The 25,677-nt window shown below is 37.8% G+C and overlaps 1 protein-coding gene across 4 annotated transcripts in view; it reads left to right on the plus strand.

Moving 5' to 3' along the window:
- The window catches only part of lrp8 (low density lipoprotein receptor-related protein 8, apolipoprotein e receptor), a 198,830-nt gene that overhangs the window by 145,493 nt on the left and 27,660 nt on the right, over positions 1–25,677 (plus strand). For all 4 annotated transcript variants that reach the window (XM_028443815.1, XM_028443816.1, XM_028443812.1 and 1 more), the window contains exons 5-12: positions 305–679; positions 3,802–3,924; positions 4,791–4,913; positions 9,110–9,229; positions 11,808–11,933; positions 19,583–19,754; positions 22,712–22,936; positions 24,359–24,477. In XM_028443815.1, coding sequence (XP_028299616.1) covers positions 305–679; positions 3,802–3,924; positions 4,791–4,913; positions 9,110–9,229; positions 11,808–11,933; positions 19,583–19,754; positions 22,712–22,936; positions 24,359–24,477 — 1,383 coding nt within the window. The remainder of the gene's footprint in view (positions 1–304; positions 680–3,801; positions 3,925–4,790; positions 4,914–9,109; positions 9,230–11,807; positions 11,934–19,582; positions 19,755–22,711; positions 22,937–24,358; positions 24,478–25,677) is intronic.

Raw genomic sequence — 25,677 nt, forward strand, 5'->3', positions numbered from 1 at the left:
ATATTTGGTGTAATTGCAGAAAAAGGGTCAAAATAAGCAAAAATGGGCTCAAATTTCTTAGTTTCTTGAAGGCATCTGGTAACCCCTTCCCAGGCTCTCACGACCCAAGGTTGAGAACCCCTGATCTACCTCACGATGCTTCAGACCTTGTCCACATGGTTCATTGAAGGTCTTTCATAACAGTAGGAACTGAACCCCAGACGCATTTTTTGTATTGAATTACATTATATTGAAATTGTTTTAATGCAGGAACACTTGAAAAATATAATCACCATATTAACCTGTTGTATCTCTAATCCTGCAGACGCCAAGGCCTGCCCCGCCAAGGAATTCCAGTGCCGCAACGGAAAGTGCGTCACGTCCATCTTTGTATGCGACGGAGACGACGACTGTGGCGATGCCAGCGATGAGGAGAAATGCTCGGCCCCCGCCTGCGCTCAGCACGAGTTTCGCTGCAACGACTCCGAGTGTATCCCGGCATTGTGGAGCTGCGACGGTGAAGCCGACTGCAAGGATAAGTCCGACGAGTCAATGGAGCGCTGCAGCCGGAGAACGGAGCCCCAGAAACCTCGCTGCCCAGTGGGAGAGTTCCAGTGTGGGAGCGGAGAATGCGTCCTCATGAACTGGAAGTGCGACGGAGACGCTGACTGCAAAGATAAATCGGATGAAGCCAACTGTCGTAAGTCTCCTTTGCACTTTAATCAAAACCTAAACTGAAGGCGTTGAGTTTGCATGTTCTCCCAATAAAGTGAACATGGAGTGCACAAGTAATATAAGACATTAAAGATAAGTAATTAACGGTTGATGAATCAAAATTCAAATTTTTCCTGAAAAAATCCTAAAGCCTCCATGTTGGTTTATTTTCAGAATGAGTGTCTACATTTAGATCATTTAATTACAGACACCTCTCACCTCATGTAGTCACATACAATAATGGTAGAGGAAACGATTCGTTTTTAGCAACGATTCGATTTGAATCACGATTCGTTGTTGCCGAGGCAAATCATGGATGATATTGGGTCATTTAGAACGATTCAATGCGGAACGATTCATTGACTTCAAATCGATTCAGTCACTTTTTAGTCAATATAATAATGTAACCAGTGTGATTGTGAAATAAATTCCTCGATAACGGACAGTATAGGTGAGATTTCATAGAGTCCTGATGTTTCTTGTAAGGGAATCGTCTATAAATTAATGATGGGCATAAACAAACAAAGTAAACAACATTTAATGGCAAATGTATTCACATTTTATTTGAATTAAGTCCAACCAACACAATGTTAACTTTTCTGCTCTCATTTTCAATATTTAATATGTTTTCAATAAAAATACGTATTAGGTTTACCTGAGTCTTATATTAGTATAAACAACGTGTGATGTCACAGAGAGCCGACAGAATTGGCCGTAATGTCTTTAATATTAAAAATGCTTTTAAAACACATTCATATAAAGTCTGCTGTGCTTATATCCAATGCGTTATTTCCATGTATCGATACAATTGATTGACGAGCTTTTAAAAATATTTTAGATCGATTAATATAATCCAGAAGGCCAACTTGCCGAGCACAGATTGATGTTGTTGGATCGTCGGAATGTAAATTGATTCATCGATGTAATGGATGAATCGTTACAGCCTTAGATAATGGTAGTATTATTTCTTGAAAAACGAGTAATAACTAGGGGTGGGACGATACACTGCACTCATGATACAATACAAAAGGGAAATAATAAGCTCCCACTCTTGTTAATAACATAAGTAACTTTCTGAGGAATATAAAAGCATCCATGGTCCTTTTTTACACCTGAATGGAGAAACTGTTTGTTGTGCGCTGCGACAAATGTGTTTTCTAATAACTGTCAGAAGATCCATACAAGCTTTATTGTTATAATAAGTACATTGCAAAGCAAGCCTCTGATTTTTAGCAAGAAGAAAGAAAACATCTCTGCATGGGCTTGGAACGTGTATGTGTGTGTGTGTGCGTGTGTGTGTGGAGGTCCTTCATCAAACAAGACCCCCATCTGCTGTCCTCTTCACACTCCCACTCAGTGAGATGACAGCCACCTTACACATACAGTAAGACATGAAACAGGAACGCACACACAAACGTTCACACTGTTCCGTCACACGCAGGCTCACCATAATCAACACATATTTAGATCTTTTCAGATAATAAGAACTCGATAAACGAAAAAGAAAATGAAGAACTCGGTTTTCATTCAATACATTTAGTTCTACTAGGGGAGGTAAGCACCATCCACAGCCACAGCTGCCCTGAGGCAGACTGACAAAAAGCATGGTTGACAGTTTACATGAACAGCCAGTCCCAAGCTTTGTGTAAAAAAAAAGAGAAGATGAAATGGCTGTAAACACAACCCTATGTGATGTAAATGAGATTTTAAGGCACAGTGTGGGAGGGTGTAACATGGTCATGTAAATAGCTACAGAAACATGGCAATGATCACACATACACTTTGTTCTCTCTCATTGGGCTCATTGGCTTTTCTGTTCAACCATTGTTTCCCGTCTTTTTCAGGAACATCTATTTTTCAATAACTTTTGATTTTACAGGCTGCTGCTTTAAGGGTGACACAAGGTCAATGTAAATGAGAAAACGACAAATCGTTCTTTATTCCTCAGCGTATTTCTGCAGAATTCAAACTATAAAGTTACATCCCCAAGGATTTATCATAATTAGAGAGGCTTGAGTCCCAATCTTTCCATCTAAAGCAGGGGTTCTCAACCTTGGGGTTAGGACCCCATATGGGGTCGCAAGACACTGGGAGAGGTTCGCCAGATGCCTTCAAGAAACTAAGAATATAATTTTTCAACAATTTTCAGCCCATTTTTGCAATTTTTAAAAATGTTCTATAACTAAACCAAACCATATTTGAACCTTTTTTATTCACTTTTTCTTGTCACATTTTTGCTACATTACTCTCATTTCTGCCCTTTTCTCCACCAAATTTCAATGTCTTTTCTGCATATTTTTCCAATGTCAAGACATTTTCGGGGCTTATAAACCCTTTCCACCACTTTTCCAACCTAATGTCACATATGCTGACCCATTATTGTCACTTTAAACCTCTTTTTACCATATTTCATGCTTATTTTTGCCAATTTAACCACATTCGCAATTTGTCCTGCCCATTATTTGCCAGTTTAAACTAATTGTTCCAACTTTTTAAATGACATTACTTTATTTTGGAGGTCGCGGGCTGAAAAGGTTGAGAACCCCTGGTTTAAAGAATCAGCACATTTCTAAAAATACACGATTATGTCTAACTTAAAAGATGAGGTTTTTTGGTAAGTGTCTATTTTAAATTCATAGTCAGCCTTTATACAACACTTTGCATGTCGTGGATAGATTCCTGCATGCTGCTATTGGTTTAAATTGGGCTGCTGAGCTGTGTTAGTTGCTGGAATTAGGTGTTTCTATGGTTTTCATTGTGATTGATCACGTCTCCCTTGGAGCCAATCGGAGACACAATACATGAATATTTAAATGGCCACTTAAAGAGATAAATGACTTAAATAAACCTGCCCAGTACAACACACAATACGTTTTGCACAAAAATGAGTCCCAAAGGTTTTTGAACAATATTTTCTCACCTACTTGGTATTTTTCCCAGTTTTTTCTTTTTTGCTTTTGTTTTGTATTTTATGTGTTTGACACTCATCCAACATGTACTGTATACATGTATACGAGGCAGTTACCATGTGACTATGGAGGAAGGTTAAGGGCCTCTTTTTAAAAACAACGATTTGTTGAAAGTGTTTTGTTCTTTCTGTCCCTTCAGCCCTGTTCACATGTCGACCCGATGAGTTCCAGTGTGGTGACGGCTCCTGTATTCACGGAACCAAACAGTGTAATAAAGTCCACGACTGTCCTGACTACAGCGATGAAGCTGGATGTGTCAACAGTAAGTGTTCATTTGCACTTTATCACTTTGAAATGAGATTATTTCTATTTTAAATAATCTTTTCATCATTGCTCCCTGATGTTATCATGAGAATGATGAAATATCTCCAATATCTTTGACAACGAGTGTAAAACAAAACAAAAAAACATGTAGCTATACTACTGAGCCTTGGTAAAAGTTATTTATTTATTCATTTATCTTTATATGAAAGTTTTTAGTTTTTTCTTAATATGACATATATTGATATGATATATATTTTGTATATATGTTTTTATTTATTTTTGTTGCTGTGAAAGTTTTTTTTGTTGATGTGAACATTTTTAGTTTTTTTTTTCCGAAAATGATGGTTTATATATTTTTTTTATTTATTGATAATTTTATTTCTTTATTGATTCATAATTTTGTTTCTTTATTTATTCATGTTTTTATATTGCATTTATGTTTTGAATTTATTTTGCTGATGTGAACGTTTTATTTAGATTTTTTGTCGTTGACAGTTTTAATTTAATTTATTTCGTTTTGTTTTTATTTTATATACTTATTTATATTTCTTTATCTGAAAATTTTTTGGGTTTTTTTCTTGATGAGTTTTAATTTGATTTATTTATTTTTCTCGATGTGAAAGTTTTTAGTTTTTTTCCCCTAATATGACAGTTTTTACTGTATTTTTTTATTATAATTTTTTTTGACTGTATTTACTTCTGATTAGTCAAACATGTCTGTGTGCGTCCTATAAAAAAGTTGAAAAACTCCTACAAACTATATTAAAAAAAAAGGTTTTTAAATCAGTGAGGTTACATGTGAGCTCGATGTTGTATAGAGAAAACAACATCTCTAACATTATGTTCCTGTACTTAATCCCACAGTTACCAAATGCGATGGACCAAAGAAGTTCCGCTGTAAAAATGGCGAGTGTATCGACAGCAGCAAGGTGTGCGATAACGTAAAGGATTGCAAAGACTGGTCTGATGAGCCTGTGAAGGAGTGCGGTAAGAATATATATTTATTATTTATTTATTTATTAAAGATCACGCTCTACCTCTCTTCACTTTCCAAAAAAAAACACGTACCCAGATGCTCATTAGAGCGCCGCGGCTACGCTCGGATATGCACACACGTTTAACGCTCTCGCACCAACGCACACACACTCAGTCCCTGGCTTCTTAAACCTCCTCCCTCTTCTTCGCACGTGGGTGGTCAAGATTTATTTGATCAAGGCGGGCTAAATCAGGACATTTCTCCACTGCCTTGTTATGATCAAAGAGCCAAGCAGCTCTTCTCTCTGGTGTGATCTTAGCCTGGAAAACGTGACTGGACTTCCCTCCCACTGTAGGAGAGACAGAAGCCCTTTGCACATCACAGATTATTACCACTTAGTGACCTTCAGGTGCACATTTCACTTCACAAGCAAAATGCGCTTCATATGCATACAGTGCGTGGACGTCCAGAAAACCACACCTGATGATAAAAAATTAAATGTTTTTCATTTTAACAGAACTTTTGCTGTGGTAATAAAATATTATCTGGTGCATGAACATGCATGTTCCCTGTCTAATGATGTTGCTATAAAATTCCATGTGCTGCCCTTTCAGTTAGGCCTGATCCTGCACTGCTCTGGAATAACATGTATTAAGTAACCATTTAACGTGACATTAATGTGAAATATAATGCTGAAGGCCAAGCTTTGTTGTAATCCACAGTTCATCAATCCCCACCGCCTCCGTCTGTGATGCGTATATGTTGCAGCGAGGACTCAGGAGACCCCGCTAATTCACGCGAGTTGTAGTGAATACAAAGAGAACCACAAAGCCATCAAACGGTTCATTGTTTCCTTCAAAAGGAGCAAAAGGAAATTCTGTTTTAAGGGTGTAAGAAAAAATTGATTTGGTGATATATTACGATATTTGGTGATATATTACGATATTTCACCACGCGATTATCGTATCGATCAAAAAAATGTTCAAATTGTTTTTTTTTTTTTTTTTTTTTTTTTTTAAAAAACATTTAATTGCGCTAACATATGCATAGCACGTAAATGTTCGGTCACTAGATGTCAGTGAACCACAACTGACCTTGTTTTTAACCCTAAACATACACTTTTATAGACGTATGTGGTTACTTTTTTTTGTTTTTAAGAATTCAAGAACTTAATAAATAATCGTGGAAGCAAGCAAAACTTTTTTGAAAAATGTAATTCATCAGTTTGATAACCATTTACTTGTTCTCGAAAGTTTAAGAAAATTGAAATAAATTGTATCTCATACCATTTTTGATTGGGATAAATCGTATTGTGACAGGCAAATCGTTAATCGTATCGTCACATTCGTGTCAATTCACACCCCTACTCCATTCTGCCCTGTAGATCCTCCGCTTTTGTGGAGATTATTGTGATTCAACCATTGATAAGATCAATATTTATATGTGAAATACGATCCACTGCCGCCCTGTCCAGGGTGTAGCCCCGCCTATCGCACCCCCCCCCCCCGCCACCCTGAAAAGTAGCAAACGGGTTGGAAAATGGATGGAAATACGATCCGCCTTGAACACGGAGTATTTTATTTTGAAAATAAACTGAATATTTCATTATGTGTCTGTGCAAAATGTCCTGTTCTGCACGAGCTTATCTTTGTTGAATTTCTGCAGCATTGCTCCAGTGTAGAAGGGCTGTGTATCTGTTGCAGCAGTGACGGACTGCACACGCATACAGTGGAGTTTGGCACGTTGGCTTTAATGGATGCGTATCAGCTCTGTTGCTATTACGCAGCAGTTACGCATCCAGTGGAAATTGCATATGTGCGCTAAAAAAACCATAACATTGGCAATGTTGAATGTGCGTAAACTTATAGAGGGTGAATACACTCTGGCAGTTACACCACATGTTTACTCACAATTAGAATACAGAATGGAATAGAATGCTGCTTTTATTGTCATTTTACACAATGTACAACTCACGTGGTACAAGATACAAATAAGAAGTGCATATACAAAGGAAGCCACTAAGACGATAAATAAATACTGCAGCTGATACTAGATGCAAACCCTTGCTTCAAAAACGTATAAGGAACAAAATTGGGAGGTTTTTATTCAAACCTTGAGAGGAATGTTCAGAATGTTCATCATCATTTGGTCTTTATTTCCTCTAATAATGCAGGAGTCAATCTCCCACTGTATATTGTGTCCAAGTCATCCTAACAGCAAAGGCACACATTCACTGGGAACACCAGCAAATACTGAGATAATACATCACACTGTAGTTTATTGGTTTAATTTTAGGTTAAAGTCCTGCTCATCAGTCACTCTTTCCTCTCCATTACGTTTCCCATGCAGCTGTCTCTCATTTTTTTCCCGCAGCAGTATTTTAAGCCTCGAGGCTTACATTTTTCATGTAAACCGGTAATGAATTAGCAGCTTTAGCTCTCCGCAGTGATCTCTCTGCTCTTACTGGCGGCTATAGCTGAAAGACAAAGGGATAACTTCAAGTGCAAAAAAAAAAAAAAAGGAAAGGCAAGAGGATTTAGAGGGAGTCCACTGTCTTCTACCAGAGCAGAAAAAGACCAGCACAGATGAAATGAGAGGATTGTGGATTGTGCTTGTTTAACATTAGGTATTATGGTGAAGTAACGCCTGATACAGACGGAGTAAATCAGTTTTTTTGCACCTGTGTTCTGTCTCACAGGGATGAACTGTTTTTTTTTAAGCCCTCCTCTCTTTGTTCCCTTTCTCTAGCTGTGTTTGAAATGGCCCATTACGTACTCTACACTAAAACTCTGTCTACTATATACTATAAGTATGGTTAGGATGATTACAGTTCTCACTAGGGCTGGGCGATATAGCAATATTCAAGATATACCGAGTTTTCTATTTTGCGATATAGAAAATTACAATATTGCTTATATGGATACATGTTTATTTAATATCTTATTTTGTATTAAAATACTCATTTTAGGAGTCACTGGCTTTCACTATTTCTCAGAACAGAATGAAAAGCACAGTTAGATGGATTACTGAATGCATCCTAACCCAGACCTTCCCCTAAACAAGCCACACTACACAACTCACTCACACGTGCTGTCCCTTAGAGGAGTAAAAGCCAAAAGTGGCTCATACTGTTCAGCTTTTTGCATCAGCAAATTTAACCCAGCATTGTCTTTCTAGTAACACTTCATTTGAATTAAAATTCTTGAGATTTATATTGTATATCACCATTTTGAGAATGTGTTCCTTAAAAATATTGAGATGTGAGTTTTGCACCATATCGCCCAGCCCTAGTTCCCTCTGAAGTATACTTCCAGGTTTCCCAAGATGCATTTGGAATCTACAACAAAAACCTGAAGCAATATCTCTGTTAATTATCTCCATCTTTGAAAGTTCTGAAAACATTTTAAGCGAGAAAGTGACCAAGTACATTATCAACATGTGGTCATTTGATCCATAAAACTCACGTATGCACATTTCATTCTGACATTTCGGAGATTTTCGAAGACCCTCTATTGTGCTACTGACTCAACTTCTGGTCAATTTAAAAACAAGAGCCATATTTACAAAAGGGTAAAAAAACTCATAGAAGAAAAGAAGAGATGCTGTTGTTTTGAAAAGGTAGTGATTTTTAGTTTGAAGCTGGTCCCAGGACCATTTTGTTGAGTATGAGTAGTGTGCCCACTAGGGTGGTCCAGAAGAGGGTAAAATGTCAAAGTGCACTTTATTCACTACTTTTTTTCTGTGTTGCATTCCTCTGCATATATTGTATGTGAAATTACACCACAATACATTGATATTTAGAAGTCGCCCCACTTTTAACAATCCATTATCTACTCGGTGGGACATTTTTAGACACTTTCGACAGCATGTTTTTGTTAAATAGTAACTCATGACAGCTACCACCTAGTGGTTTGGGGAATGCATTTTTAAATAGAGAACAAAATTCTTTTTTTTCTTGAAGTGTAATAGAATTAGCGCTGTGGAGAGAGAGAAATACAATTTTTATTTTTTTACACCACCCTAGTTCCCACCGTGCATACTTCAAAAATGTTCCGATTTAGTATACATCCGGGTATTTCTTTCATACTCATTCTTTCCATACAATCTAATGTGATTGCGCTACATACTAATTTTGATGTCAGACTTAGTATGAGTAGTACGTTAGTAGGACATTTTGAACAAAACCTCTTTCTGTCTCTCTTTCCAGGACTGAACGAGTGCGCTGACAACAATGGCGGCTGCTCACACATTTGCAGGGATAAAATCATGGGTTACGAGTGTGATTGTCCATCTGGATACAAACTCCTAGACAAAAAGACTTGTGGGGGTAAGAAAACACAACTTAACCTTACATGGATCATGATCCCTCAGTTGTGAAGTTGGCAGCATAAAGTCATGATGAAGTGATACTAAGATAAAGAATCTAAAACTTTAATAACACCGTGCTCAGCACAAAGGAACTCCTTTTTTTTCCCCAGAAAGTTTACTTTGATCTCCTGACAAAGCATTTGACACATCAAAGTGATCAGCAGACCAGTGGCGGCTGCCCAATAGAGGGCACTAGGGCGCCGCCCCACCACTCACCATGTTAGTTTGAGGAAAATTATAAAAATGAACTAAAAACACTACAAAACAAATGTATATCTGTATTTAGATAATCAGAATAAATATTATATAGATACTTATAATGATTAAAATTGTTTCGTTCATCTGTGTCTGATTGGTGATGTATTCCCGCCCTAGGGCGCACTAATGCTTAACCATCCACTCTTGTTAAAAGTTGTACATGCGCAGTAACTCCTCTTCAGTAGAAGCAAATTGACAGTCTTGGGGCGCAGCTTACCTGCACCCCCACAGTCATCATAAAGTGACTGTTAAACAGGTGAAGCCGTGGAGTTGGAGACGATAGAAAGAGAAGCAAAATGAAGAAACAGAAATTTTTCAAAAGTCAGGATCAGACCCAGCATGGATAAAGACAGGTACGACTGATTTAAAGCACTTTTTTTTAGAAAAGGCAAAGAAACAAGAACAAACTTGGAACAAACTAAATTTGATGATTTCAGATCCTGAACATGTCCATATTTGTTAAAGAGATCCTCCACTGTTTTTACAAATGTGGCCTAAAACCTTTGAAATGTCATTATTAGAAAATCTATGCCTAACAAAACGCATTATTTTGTACCCTATTCATTTTATTAACTTTACAAACTGGTACTATTTTACCCTGTGCGCCGCCATGTTGAAATTACATCATTGGTGATGTGATCAGCCCCTTTTAGTCCATTGAGTTCTAAAGGAGGTGAAGCATTCAGGATCATTTAGCAGCTTTTTCAGTCACAATGACAACTTGTGCTGCTTTGGGTTGCTCTGAAAATTAGTAACTAATCACGTCATCAATGACGTCATTTCAACATGACGGCGCACAGGGTAAAGTAGTCCTGTTTTTAAAAGTTATTGAAAAAAATATGGTGCAAAATAATGTGTTTTGTTAAGCATAGATCTTCTAATAAGGACATTTCAAAGATTTTAGGCCACATTTGTAAAAACAATGGAGGATCCATTTAAAGTAGGTTTAAAATTATATTTTGTCAGGTCTTAAATTATGTATGTTTATTTAAAACCTTCTTTTGTCACCCCTGTTTTTATTTAATTACTTGTTAAACAAACGAAAAAAAAATAAAATGAAAAAATCTGAAAAACTGAATTAGAATAAAAACAAATTAAATTTCAAAACGTATAATAACCCTGACAAACACTCACTCACTCCATTGTATGTACTACATTTGTTCTTGTTTATGGGTTCTGTGGCTTTAGTTTGAAAGCAGTTTTGTCACTGCAATTTCCCAACTTATTTGTTTAAAGTTACACAAACCCTATTTTTGGTGTATGTCTGTTTTGGAGTTGTAGCCCCCCCCCCTGGAGAAAAATGCAGCAGACGCCTCTGAAGAAGACTGGCAGTTGACAGCCGACTTAAAGTAAACCTCCTGAAAAAAAAGTTGCCTGAACAAATGAAACCATAATATATTATTCAAAAAGAAGACAACATTATCTTGCTGGAATTATTACGTGGGAAATGTTATGAAATGGCTGCATTCAGACAGGCCCCTCCAGCATCTAATAGTTTAGTGACTTTTTGAGTCGTTTGAAGGAAACATTTATCACCCTCACTCCTCCCTGTAGTCAGCGCAGCAGATTTTCATCCCGCCGTGTCTTGACATTTGCCTAAAACTAAAGAACTATGTCTCATCACTTTCTACCAGTTCCAAGCAGAGATAAAAGAAGCAGAATGCAAGTTTGGCATTTATAATATCAACAATGAATGGCTGCGAGTTTCTCAGTGTTTGGAGTGTTTTTTGCTCATTTAAATTGCATCCTTCCTCTCTGTCCTCTAACTCAGTGTTTCTCAAATGGGGCTACGTGTACCCCTAGGGGTACGCGATGGCAATACAGGGGGTACTTCAGATAGTGAGAGTGGAAAATTAACAAATGAAAGCATTAAAAATATGGAGGTTAATAGTGTTTATTTTAAGTTAAAAATGATAATTATAATAATGTAAGTAAGTAAGTAATTATTATTTTTTAGCACTTTTCACAGGTAAAAACCACAAAGTGCTTTACACAGATTTAAGTATCATCACGTCTAAAGAGAACATGGAAGAACAGTCATAAATAACATGGGAGACAAGAACGGGAGAATGGTGACGAGGCATGTTCGGAGATGACATGTGCATTAACGCTCATTCATCCCATCATTATGTTCTACAGCAAAATGTTCTACAGGTGGTACTTGGATTCAGAAATGAGAGAAAGGGGTACTTGAACTAAAAAGATGTAATTTTAAATGAATCCTCCTTTTGAAGGTCTGATCTGTTTATCATACGTCTGTGGTGTTTTGTTGCCCGTAGACATAGACGAGTGTGAGAACCCTGACGCCTGCAGTCAGATCTGCATCAACTACAAAGGAGACTATAAGTGCGAATGCTACGAGGGCTACGAAATGGACCCGTCGTCTAAGACGTGCAAAGCCGTGGGTAAGCCATTTATCACGCGCACATAGACACAAGCAATCATGTCACACGCCATCTTTAAAGGATCCACACACTGAGACGTGATCTCATATGCAAACCAATTACTCTCCCATGTCGGCAACCCCCTAACTACCAATTCACAGCACTCTGACACCGTGGGACTGTGGGAGAGAAAAGGCTCGCTCTGAATGCCAAGCCTGCACGGCCACTTTGTGCCTGAATAAATATTTGCTACCTTTTTCTCTGCAGGACTCACTAATGAAACGTTTACTGCCAGAGTCAACAAAGCAATGCTGGACAGGGAGATGCTTGTCAACTCACTTTAGGACACGTTCAGTGTCAGGAATCAACGTCTACTGAGAAAAACACTGCAGAGCAATGTGTATTTGATAAAGATGGGATGATATATTGTGCGACAATATTAAAAAGTCAAAAGATTAATTGTTGACTAGAAATGCAACGTCCGTCCCAAGCGAGACAAAGTCAATGTCCAAAGGTCTCAGTTGCTGCCAGAAAATGTAGACATGCTAATATTGATGCACGAGAACATGTCCATCTTAAATCAGGGATGTGTAGGCCAGAGTTTCTCAACCTTGGGTTGAGGACCCCAAAAACACTCGGAGGGGGTTGCCAGACGCCTTCAAGAAAGTGAAAATATTTGTTTAACAATTTGAGAAATTTTACCCTTTTTCTGCAACTACACCAAACTTGCCATTTTTAACCTATTTTAATCACTTTTTCTAGCCGTAGTTTTGCTCCTTTTCATGCATTTTTGCTACATTACTCCCATTTTTGCCTCTTCTCAATCAAATTCCTTTTCTGCACATTTTTCTACTTTCAAAACATTTTCTGCACCTATAAACCGTTCCCACTACTTTTTCCTCCTAATGTCACAACCATTATTGTCACTTTTAACCTCTTTTCACCATATTTCAGGCTTGTTTTTGCCAATTTAACCACATTTACGATTTGTCATGCCCAATTTTTGCCAGTTTAAACAAATTGTTGCTACTTTTTAAGATACATAACCCCCATTTTGCTGATTTTATGGAATGGACCCCAGAAATCTCTCCCCTTTATTCCCCTTTATAGGTGGTCCTGTAGATAGATAGATAGATAGATAGATAGATAGATAGATAGATAGATAGATAGATAGATAGACACTTTATTAATTTCATAGTTTTTTTTTTTTTTAAATGATGGTGTCCATACATTTGGACCTACTGTATGGTTATTAATTATTGTGAGCTTATTATCGTCTAACATATTGTGTACTTTCTATCGTCCCACCTCTAGTATTCAATAAAAACTCTTACTAAATCATTCAATCGTGAGTATTGACATCCAATATCTAGTACCTGATCAATTTAATCGCAGCACTGATCTCCAACAAAGGACGTTTTCAGCAGGAAGTGAAAACGGTGTTATTACTATTATTAGTAATCACAGGTTGAGTTTGGGTCTTTATGGGTTGAACTGGTCTGGTAATGAGAGCGCGTGGAGCAGAGTGCACATTCACTCCTCATCTAAGTAGCATAAAAACCCCATTGATTGCCTGATGTCTCTCCATAAGAATCTTTATTAGTGTAAGGCCGTCCTCGTCAAAGCCCAGAACATTTATTAGTGAGGAGGAGAGAAAAAGATAGATGACTGGATGGGTGCATCTCATGAATACCTCTCCGCCTATTAGTGTTAAGATTTAACTCTGTTCATTGTGGCACGTAATATAACATACCAAAGGAGACTGAGGGAATAGGATGCAATGTGATGGGATTAAAGTTTATATTAAGCTTTGTTTATTTAGACAAACGAGAGGGGAGTGGTTGGTGGAGCTGATGTAATGTGAATTTAATCAACTCATTGCTATGTGCAAACATGTATTATACACAATCTCAGCACACACATACTGTATATGCTTTGAGTTCTGTTCACTATCTAAGGCATACATAATATGATGTGTTTTCCTAGCCACAGCCAGCTCTGGAATAATGTGGCATTGTGTGATGAGATGTGACAGGTGTCAGGTTCTCGTCTCGTCTGCACTGAGTGAAGCCAAATCCTGGCTGTCATCCTCCACTTCTGCAAACTCTAAAGGCAGGGTTTTACTGCTGGGTGAAGTCGTGTTGTAGCGATGATTATTGCATTTCTGTTTTACGGCCTTAAAGGTCCAGTGTTATGCTAATTTTCACCCATCTCCATTCGTTCTAAGGACTCTAGCAACATAGTATTCAAGGTTTATTTTTTCCAAACTTGCCTGTTTTCTGGAGTATTAAATCTCTAAGAGGTCCCTTTCAAACTGCTTCTAAAATCAGGCTGTTTTTGGCTTTCATGCGTATAGTGTCATAAAGGTGATATAACGGCAACTAAAAGTGAAACTAATTGTGAGCGCTCACGCTGTGCTTTGGATTATCTATAGGCTAGACTGTATTACCTGTGTAGTAGTTTGAGAGGGAGGAGCTCACATTCTTATGTAGCGTAGGAGGAGCCAGGGTTGTCAAGAGGAGGAGTTTCCCCATTACGAGTCATAAGGGGGCAAAAATCCAACTCACCTGTTTGGAGCTGAATTTTTACAAAATGTGGAATAGCAAGGGAGGGAGGAAACAGAACTTTTTCAACTTTAGCGCTCTGAATAAGGCAAAAGGAATGTATATCCCTGTAGCAAAACCATTATAAAGTGAATTTTTCATAATACTGCCCCTTTAAGCACTTTTCACGTAATCCCGCTAACAGTCAAACAAACAAATACTGTATATAAATGGGTGAAAATATAACTTGATCAAGTTTTAAAGTCTGAGTCTAAAAACAGTTTGTCTGTAGACTTTAGTGTGGAATATGACAGGACAGTGGAACACATCACAGTTGATAAAGGCAGGACATGCTGTGAGAGTGAAGAAGAGGAAACTTGTAGACAGTTGAGTTTGAACCAAAACACTGCCTTTTTTTCCCTCTCTTCTCTTGTTTCTTGTCCATTTTCCCCCCTCAGTGAGTACACACAGCAAGTACACGCTGCCAGTTCTGTGCCGGGAGCGTTTTGTGCTACAATTGACAGTTTGAGCACACTTTAAACGCACTGGTCAACTTTCCTGTTGTCAAAGGAATTTGTCACGAGGCTTGAAAATGTAGTGGAGTGCAGTCAAAACTTGTCTTAAAAGTTTTTTTTATTATGTCATGGGAACTTGATTTTGTCATTTCTCAGTCAGTCCAACTGTTAGCAGAGCGTGGATGAGTGTACATGACGATTGGAGGGCAGCCGCTGCTTGTCATTGCGGCTTCTATGGAGCAGAGATAATGTTGCACTTTTTGATGACATTTCTGGTGCCAGGCTTGAGGAAAATGATGACTCAGCGGTAATCTGTGAAAAAGGACGTATTGCTGCTTCAACACTGATGAGCGATAAGGGATGATGTCTGTGGGAATGGATTCAGGAAATTTATGACAGAGAAGTTAGATCCTTCTTGCACATGCAAATAAAAGTGCTTACGCTCATCTTCCCCCTCTTATTTTTACTTCTCTATTACCCGCCCACTCACTTTTCCTCTTCTCCCCGCTGTTCACCATCCCTTTATGTCTCCTGCATCTCTTTTCTTTCCTTCTTTGAATGCTCACTGTTACTCTTCCTTCCTCCACGATTGGTACCTGGATTCATTACACTACTTTTCCTGTCCCTTTCTTGGCTGAATCCGTCTCTCTCTCTTTTTCCCAGCAGGTGAAATTGATGGTTACAAAGCCTCCAGTCAGAGAGAAATGATTGTATCCAAACAGCAGAAAAAAATGTAATATTGCCCTCCTCCATCCTCCTGTGCAGCAGCCTGTTGTCAATTGCATGAGGGAACACACTGAGCTAAAGTTAGCAGTGTGTGTCTCTACTTTCTGGCACTTTTCGCGGTTACGTTTGAATGAATAAATTCTATGCATTTCATGTACATTAGTATCTATTTACATATAGGCTGGTGAAAGCTCTAGAAATAAAGGAAGATCTGCAATCTTAAACAAGCAGTTTGAAAGTGTTCTTGTTGATGTTGTGGCAGTTTGGATGAAATAAGATGGAGTCCAGCTTTAGGGTTGCTGGTCAGATGCTGACACAGGGATTATTTGGTCAAAGGGTTTTGAGGAACAAACTGGTCTGGGATTCAAAGGTAAACAAGCTTTCAGCATGTGTGCCTCAGTGGATCTGCTGCTGTTCAGTGCTCTTAGAGTTTTTGTATGTTGCTGATAGCGGTAGTCATAACATAGCAGAGCCTCTTAGACAGAGACCTTGGTGAGTGCGACGATGGTATCTGGCCTGTGTGCAATTATTTTTTCCGGAGTCATTGCCCTTGTTCCGTTTTTCTTTACTCTGTTTAAGCTTTACTTAGAAATTGTTTAAGATAGGATAACCAAATTTGGTGTGTGGCTTCAGGGTATCAATACTTTGATGGAGTTCAAAAATGAGAAGTGCACATTTATTTCTTCCGGCGTTATTGCCCTTTTGCCCTTTACTCTGTTCGAGGTATCTTTAAAGAGGACAGCTTTTCCTAGAAACCGTTTAAGATCGTAATTTTATATTCTGATGACATCTGATCATATTTTCTTATACTGTATATCTAAGTTAGATTTAGGACATTTAGGAAAAGGTTGTGAGTTATAATGAGAACCAATCTGGACGTTGATAACTATGTCTTCTTGTTTTAGTTAGATTAAAAATGTATTTACAGTTATATTTTACATTTCCAGTCATTTGTTCCATGATGACTGATTGAATGTTGTATTCCTAGAGGATGTTTTTGCTAGCCTATGGTTAGACATTGTTTTGCAAATATTGGGCATTTTAAAGCATTGATTATACGTTTACATTGCTAAATAAGAATATGTTAAGGTGCTGAAGCACAATTACTAGAATCCTTGTTGGTTTTAACTGATATTTTTGTTGACCAGAGTTTGTGTGTGCGGTACCTGCACCACACTGTTTTCCAGTTTACATTTGTAAGTACTAGCAAGGTCTATCGACTACAATTTCATGTACCTACTTGCTGGCTGGGCCAAGTGAGACCTAAATCTAACATTGACTGTTAAAGGGCAGTAATTAGTGCATTAGCAGCACACAATAGGGAGTCTAAGCAACGGCGCTACCAGGGGGCGGGTCTATAAACACAGTGACGTGATCTGTCTCAATCCTGTCTACAATGAATTTAAAAGGACCAGAGACGAATACCTTGGATGGCAATCTAATTTCAGAAAAGGAGTTTATACTTCTTTATTATGTGGTAAAATGTAAAAGTTTGTATTGGCTTAATATCTTCCTACTGTATCTATAGCTCATTATACCTCTGCCAAGGAGGTAATATTTTTCACCAGTGTTTTTGTTTGTTTGTTGTTTGCAAGATTATGTCAAAAATTTTGTCAAATTTTTGACCAAAGATAGACCTTATGATTCCATAAAATTTTGCAGGAGATCCGGATCAACGCATTGATTCTGGATTAGCTTCAAAATCAAATATCCCTTTGTCATCATTGGCGATTAAAAAAAAAAATTCATTTCAGAAAGCTTTATTGGCATATCAAACAGGTTTACAATGCCAAAGCAAGTGTGACATAGTGTGTGACACAAAAAAGACATTAAAGAAGCATTGGTTACATAATAATAAATATTATAACATTCATAATATTATAAACATGAATACAAAAGGTTGTGTACAACATTTTGCATCTATCGTCTGTACATACATACAGTATATCTCTATTTGTATTGGACCATTGACCCATTTCATTTACTCTCCTAAACCACGAGTTGGAGCAACTATGAAAAAGTTGATGTTTCCATTTAAAGAAGTTTAATCTCATCCAGAAGGTTTCTTCAGTTTTGAAACAGACCAGTTGGGATTCTTGGATTTTTACTGTAATTGTACAAAGTGCAATTTCCCACTTTTCAGACTTGAGGTTGGAGTTTGAAGAGATTAATAATGAATAAATAGATCTTTCAGCACAAGTTAAAAAGAAAATAGAAGCATTTCTAACTTGTGCATCAAAGATGACTCAAGATCAACATTTTTATGTCGATGCACCTTCACTCGACTGTAAAATGTGCCCCATGGAAGAGAAGCTCTTGCCTGCAGCTCATGTACCTGAAGAGAAGCATTTGAAAATCACACTGTAAGTACAGTGTTAAAAATAGAGTGTTGGAGTGTTAAAAGCTTCTCTGCATCATCTTAAAAGCAGCACATATTACTGCACGCCTGCATTCATTTAAAAAACTATTTTATCTATGAAAACAATCTATACTTTAAACAGTATCCATTCATTCCTGTTCCTATATATTTGTTGCATTACATTAAGGTGTGAAAACATAGCGCTCTACCACTTTGTTCATGTGAAGAGAAGAGATTTTCGTTGGATGATTTATTCATGCTTACATCATTAGAAATGAATGCTGTAAAGGCCTAAATAGTAGACATTTAGAACAGAAATACACTTGTTAGTTTATTTCCTTACATTAGGAATTGGTGTTCAATACAAACTGTTGTTTTAGAGGGATTTTTGTACTTAGGTCTCAGACAGTTAATATGTATTTATTTTTTTTACAGGTTAAGTTTAGATTTTTCTTGTGAACATTTCTGATATAATTAGACTTACAGGCACTGAAGCCTGTGATTCTCCTTATTCTGCATCTTCTACTTCTTGTGTAGTTTCATCTTAGATCATTAATTATACATTAAAAAAAATAAATAAATAAAAATCAGCTTCACTGAAACTATTTTTTAGTTTAATTCTCCTTATGCCTTTTGTAAATCAGTTAAAATCTTCAGTTTCGAGGACTTGTTGTGGATTATTTGGTAAATGTTATGTTCTCTGCATCTGTTACGATATTATCACTTTACAATAAGTCAGTTAACCTACACCAGTGCTTCTCAAAATGTGGGGGGGCGTCCCCCCTGGTGGGAAATGGAGGTACGACAGGTTTGGTCACGACTAACGGGAGGACATTTTCAATTTCATGCCAATATTCTAAAATGCCTTTCTTCATTGACAATAAATATCATTAACATAACCTAAACACTGCATTAGATATGGACCAGGAACTAAATGTAACATGGAACTAAAGTGTAAAACATAATGATTGAGTTTGTCATGTGAAGTGGAACTGAACAATAAACAAACTTGACTGACTTAAAAATGTATTTCTTTTTCTGGTTTCTCAAGCTTTTTTGCACAGATTGCAAACAATGTTTCTTTATTTCCTGTATTTTTGACTACTGCACTTATACATTTGCTTTTTATGCAGGTGATTGAATTTTGAATTATTCATGAAATATATTACTTGCATTATTAAACATGGTGTTACGTTTTGCCTGTTTATTCATTTCATACTTCATGCTGTTTTTTTTTCAAGCTTTTTGGCACAGAATGCAAACGTTTCATTTTTCCCTGCCATTTGGTATTTGATTTTTATTAGTTTATTAGTTTAATCTTGTTTTTGATTTATTATGAAATATTATGTTACTTAATAAATTTATAAAAGTGTTATTTGTCAAGATTATTTAGGGGAAATGGGTGCAGGTGGGGCTTGAAAGTTCACCTCCTTTCAAAGTAGGTAATACCTAAAAGTGTTTGAGAACGTTCCACTGACCTACACTGATGTCTGACAGTAGTTTAAATGTCTCGTGTGTCTCCACCAGGAAAGAGTCCGTACCTGATGTTCACCAACCGCCATGAAATCCGCCGCATTGATTTACTGAAGAGCGAGTACACACAGGTGGTCCCCACTCTGAAAAACGCTGTGGCTCTGGACATAGACGTGTCCACCAACAAGATGTTCTGGTGTGATCTGTTTCATCGTAAAATCTACAGGTGAACACACAAAACTGCATTTTCAACCTAAATACTTAAAAGGCTAAATATCTTAATTAATTCTCCATCGTTGAAAGTTCTGAAAACACTTTAAGTGAGAAAGTAGAATATCAACATGTGCTCATTTGATCTATAAAACTCATGCAGACACATTTCATGTTGACTTTTTACAGATTTTTCTAGACCAACCATTGTGCTACTGACTAAACTTCCGGTTAATTTCAAAACAAGAGCCCTATTTACAAAAGGGTTAAAAAAAGACAAGAAGAGATGTTTTTGTTCTAAAAAGAGGATGTTTGATTTTTAACTTGAAGCCGGTCCCGGGAAGATTTTACGTTCCGCTCGCAATGCATCATGGGGTAATTGAGTATGACTAGTGTGCCCACCATGCATACTTCAAAAATGTCCCCATATAGTATACATCTGGGTATTTCTCGTGTACTCATTCTTTCCATACTATCTAATGTGAACGCACGACATACTCATTTTGATGTCAGACTTAGTATGAGTAGTACGTTAGTATGACATTTACAACACTGTCATGTTCTCACTTGTTTTCTCACCACCATCATTCTTATATACACACACACACACACACACACACACACACACACACACACACACACACACACACACACACACACACACACATAAAGACACACACAGTCATTCTCTCGCACAAAATTCATGGATACGCATGTTAGCATGCAGTAATAAACTAAATTGATTTATATTTGTTTGCAACTTTCTTTTTTTGTGTTTTTGGACAATTATAAAATTAGGACAAACAAAATAAATCAATACAATAATAAAAAAAAGTGTTTTTTCCAATATGTCTCCTCTCAGTTCACAATGTCACTGCTCTCATTCCTCTATAATGTCCAATTTTCCCATCAACCCATGGGTTTTCTGCAGTCAGTGAGTCACTTTCTCCATAAGATAATTATTTACAATAGTCTGGACCCATTGTTCCATAGTTGGGGGCTCAGCTTGGTACCACTTCCTTGTTATATATTTTTTTTACAAGCCACTGTTAAAATATTTTGACAAATATTTATCTTTAAAGTGTACATGTTCAGCTGGAAAATTGCACAAGTACAATATAGTAACATTCAATGGTATATTATATCCTAAAATGTGTATTATTTCTGTATTTACTCTATGTTTTTTCCAGTAGTTACTTATTTTTGAACACTTCCAGAATAGATGGCTATGATTAACATTTACTGAGCCGCAATTTCTCCAGCATGAAAAAAGCTGAATCAAATATTTACATTCAACTCTAGGCTAGAATTCAGAATTTTAGATTTTAGATTTAGTAAATCTGTGCAAACAGGTATTTGTATGTGTTACACTGCACAGTAGTGTCTTGCTCAAAAACACAGGATTGAACCACTAACCGTTTGATAAGAAGACGACCTTTACAATATTTCAGGGGACGTGAACAGGGACCTGGAACAAGGCTCTGTGTGTTCAATGGATCAGCAAACTGTGCTGGGAATGACTTCAGCACCACAGCCTCCTTTTTTTCTATGATCGGACAGAAATAAATCTGTGGAAGATGTAAGAACTTGTGAGGAATGAAAGCAGGAAATGGCGAGCTGCTGTGTGGTGGGAGGGCTGAGGTGTTCTCAAAGGTGTCAGATTTGTCCTTACTTTGCAGCACAGCATCGTAAACAAAGCCTGTCTCTCACAAAGTGGGTGTCGAAAAAGGCTGGAATGCTGTTTACTGCAGGAATAGATCATAAAAGATGGATGGAAACACACAATTTGCTGAGAATCTGTTTAACAATCCCCTCGGTTACATGATTTTTTTTTTAGTTATTCTGAATTAAAGTGTTCTGCTTCGTGTTTACATGGAAAGAGTAAGTCCCGAATTGAGGTTTACATGGTAAACAGGTTTATTCAGCTTTATTCATTTCCGCTTTAGGTCTGGGGTTTGGGAAGGCTCTGATTGGACAGGAGGAGAACGTGACGTATTCACGTCTATTGGAATAAAACACACAACAAACCTTTTTGTTGTCGGCTGTAACACAGAAGACCACACATGAGAACTGTTTTCACCTTTATTTTGATTGTAGTTTTGAAGCAGCAGCTAATCACCAGTAAATAAAGCCCAGTAAAACAATAACCAGGAATAAATATTTGCTCCCTGGTAAAGATAGTAGCTCTAACAACTGGTACAATGATAAACTTGGTGATATTACAGCCTGTGTAGCAGTACCGGATCTTACAGTATTATTAGCTGATCTCCATGTGTGTAATAAGTCCTTGTGTCCGTGTGAATGTGTGCATGTTTATCCACTCTTTTCATTATATCCTTGTCTTATTAAATAGTGTTGGCTCAATTCTGGGCCACCGCCATCTTGGATTATTTCGTCACCAGCGCATCATCGTCACAAGTCGCGCAAATGCAGAACTACCGAATTAACTTAAAGCAGAATTAAGAAAGTTAATTCACGGGCGACCGTGGCTCAGGTGGTAGTGGGTCGTCTTCTGATCGAGAGGTTGGGGGTTCGATCCCAGTACCTGACTATGTGTCAAAGTGTCCTTGGGCAAGACAATGAACCCAAAGTTGCTCCCAGTGGTCGACTGGCGCCTTGCATGGCAGTCCTGTCCCACTGGTGTGTGAATGTGAGAGTGAAGGGGTGAACGAGCTGATATGTAAAGTGCTTTGAGACTGTTTCAGTGTGGTGATAAAGCGCTATATAAAATCAAGTCCATTTACCATTTACCAAGTGTTTACAAGAAAGAGGAATTATCTAATTCAGAACTAAAATGGGAATAAGACAGCCACTTAATTCGGATATCAAGTTTAATTCTGAATTAAATTAGCATTAGGAATTAAGTGATTACATGGTCAGTTTAAAGAGGAATTAACTTTTATTCTGCTTTAAAGAGGAATTAAAGCTCCCATGTAAACATGGCCACTGACATTCTTGTTCATCCTCAACCAGTGCCTACATCAACAAGGCCAGCGACTCATCAGAGCAGGTGACGCTCATCGACTCGCTGCATTCTCCAGAGGGCCTGGCAGTCGACTGGGTCCATAAGAACATATACTGGACCGACTCGGGGAACAAGAGCATCTCGGTTGCTACGGGAGACGGCACCAAGAGGAAATCGCTCATCAGCACGGAGTTAAGTGAGCCGCGGGCCATCGCCGTTGATCCACAGCAGGGGTGAGTTGGAGAATGTCAAGCTGAGACTGAGGAAAACTTCTATCACATATCAAAGCGTTTACACAAAGCGTCTGAAATAGTATTAAGAGTTGATTAATCAAATGTCAGAGAAAATTAAGGCCCTTAAAAACTTCTAAAGAGTCTTAATCGCGATTTAATCAAGTATTGATTTAATTTTCTTGAGTTGGAAATGGTAATTTGTATTGTTTATATATATATATATATATAGATAAAGTTTGGACACCCCTGACCTAAGGTATATTTTATAAACTTTCCTTTCATTATATTATTTCAAGCTTTATTCCTTCTCATCTTATCTGAGTTCTGTTTGTGCATCATAGATTTGATTGCAAACTACATCTGTTTCGTAAGTTAAAGATGCAGCATGTAAGTTTTTTTTTTACTCCTTTTTTTCAAGAATCCATAATCATCTTTGAGCATATTGTAATCCAAATTGTTCTGAAAGGACAGTGCACTTTCACACCTTCTCTTGACTCTTTATTTGAGCTTTAGAAATCCAGGAGCATGATGCGACCTTTCAGCCAATCAGAGATCTTTTTACAAACAGAGTGCTCCATCAGCTGTTTTGGGGTGTTTTAATTGGCTGCTCGACTAATGTCGATGTGCGCTCACGTCCTCTGTAGTAAAGTACAATAATGGACTTTCCAGCTGGAGAAGTCCTCATCGTGTTGTTGGGAGCAATGGTTACACGGCAAAGCCAGAGGAAAAAGGAAGACCGACATGGAGAAGCAACAGTCTAAAGGGTCAAACATACTGAGGTGGAACGGACTCCACAGAGGTCCACTTTGAGTTCGCACAGACTTCCGGGACTGCGCATGGTCCGCCTCACGTACTGGTTTTAGAGTGAGAGTGAGAACAGACAGGATAAATCGCATGTAGACCTAAGAGAAGCACATCCATAGTGGAGAGAACAGACACAATTCATTTTGAAATCTGGATGCGGAGTGGTGTGGGTCTGACTGGCAGCTTGTGGCGAGGGAGGAGCTCACACCAGCAGCCGCTGCTCAGGACAGTAACTACAGTGTGATACATGCAAGTTGTGCATTTATGGTCTCTATAACACCAGAAAACTCTCCAATAACACAAGATAAAGTCCCTAGATCTGTCACTGGTCTCTCTTGAGAAAAAAGAGCTCTACAGTTGTGCGCTTTCATGGGGATACCGCTAAGGAACAACAGGTTTTGAAACATAGACGGGAGGGTGAGCGTGGTTATTTCTATAAAAGTTTGACGAATCTACATACTGCAGCTTTAAAGATATGTTGCTGCCCACGGTAGCTCCCAGTGGTGATGAGTTCTTAAAAAGTCTTTAAAAGGTTTTGAAATTCACCTCAGGATTGTCCATATCAGTGTTCTGTTACTTTTGAAGTGAACTAAGATCCAGTGATGTTCCTTTTCATAGGTTTATCTACTGGTCGGACTGGGGAGAACAGGCCAAAATAGAAAAGGCTGGAATGAATGGAGTCGATCGTCAAGTCCTGGTGTCCGAACACATCGAGTGGCCCAATGGCATCACTTTGGGTAAGAAAAACGCTTGTGTTTGAACTGAAACTGAAAGCGTTCAACGTACTAAAGTATTTGCGCTGATGCTTTTCCAAACTTGAGCGATTAAACCGAGAAAAAAGTCACAGTTGGTGAAAACACGACAAAACCCTAACAACAAGAAAATAGCCTTTGTGTTTCTCAGCCCAAGTGGCTCTGCTGTTACTGCTCAGTTTGTGTCTGGCTGTCATCAATCAAGTCGCCGCGTATAGAGCCCAAATTAATAAGCTGGGCGCGCTGTTGTGTTGATACTTCCCATCATCCTTTTCAACTCCCTCGGCAGCACCAGCCAATTTCTCCCTGCTGCCCTTGCCTTAGGAGAAATAGACGCACACTCTCACCGCTCACTGTGGAATTGAGGTGTCGCTGCATCTGGATGAAAACAAATTATTGTTTTTTTCAGAAAAAGGTAAATGACACCGTTGGCCAGACTTGTACTTTTGCTGCCACGGGGGAAGAGACGGATAATTTTCCCGGATTATTGATTTCATTCAGAGCATCTGATTGTCTGAGTCAGAAGAGATGAGTGTAAATGACTCTGTGGCCTTTTCACATTCTCATCAGCATGAGAACGATCGCTCTGTTGCTGTTTGCTGTCAACACTGCAGCTCTGGTGCCAAATGTCTGCTTTTTCACAGATATCTTTCATCATTTTGTCATTTATTACCTGAAATATTATTAAAAGTGTTTCTTTTAACTCATTATTTTAGCCATAGTTTTCATTAAGTAATTTTTTTAAAGTGACAAATTGAAAAAAATGTAAATGTGAACTAAAACTATATCAAAACATATTGGTATTTTTGTTACATTACATTAATATGATGAATGCTAATTTAATATTTTACATATGAAAAGAAAAAAAAGGGGAAAAAGAAAGAAATGAAGAAAAAAAGAGGAAAAAATTAAGGAAAGAAATTGGGAAAGAAAGAGGAAAAAAAATAAAGAAAATTTGTTGGGGGGAAAGAGAACATTTAAAAAAGAAAAAAAAATGAAAAAAGGAAAGAGGCGGAATGGAAAAAAAAGAGAGAAAAGTGAGAAGGAAAAAAAAAGTTTTCTTTTAAATTCTGTGCTTCTGCATGAATCAGCACACGTGTCCATAAATCAATCACTAGATAAGCCAGCCTTTATTGGTGCTCTGATACCTTTCCCTACGACTTGATGTAAATAAAGCTAAATATC

Source organism: Gouania willdenowi, chromosome 4 (assembly GCF_900634775.1).
Source record: "Gouania willdenowi chromosome 4, fGouWil2.1, whole genome shotgun sequence".
Lineage (NCBI taxonomy): Eukaryota > Metazoa > Chordata > Actinopteri > Blenniiformes > Gobiesocidae > Gouania > Gouania willdenowi.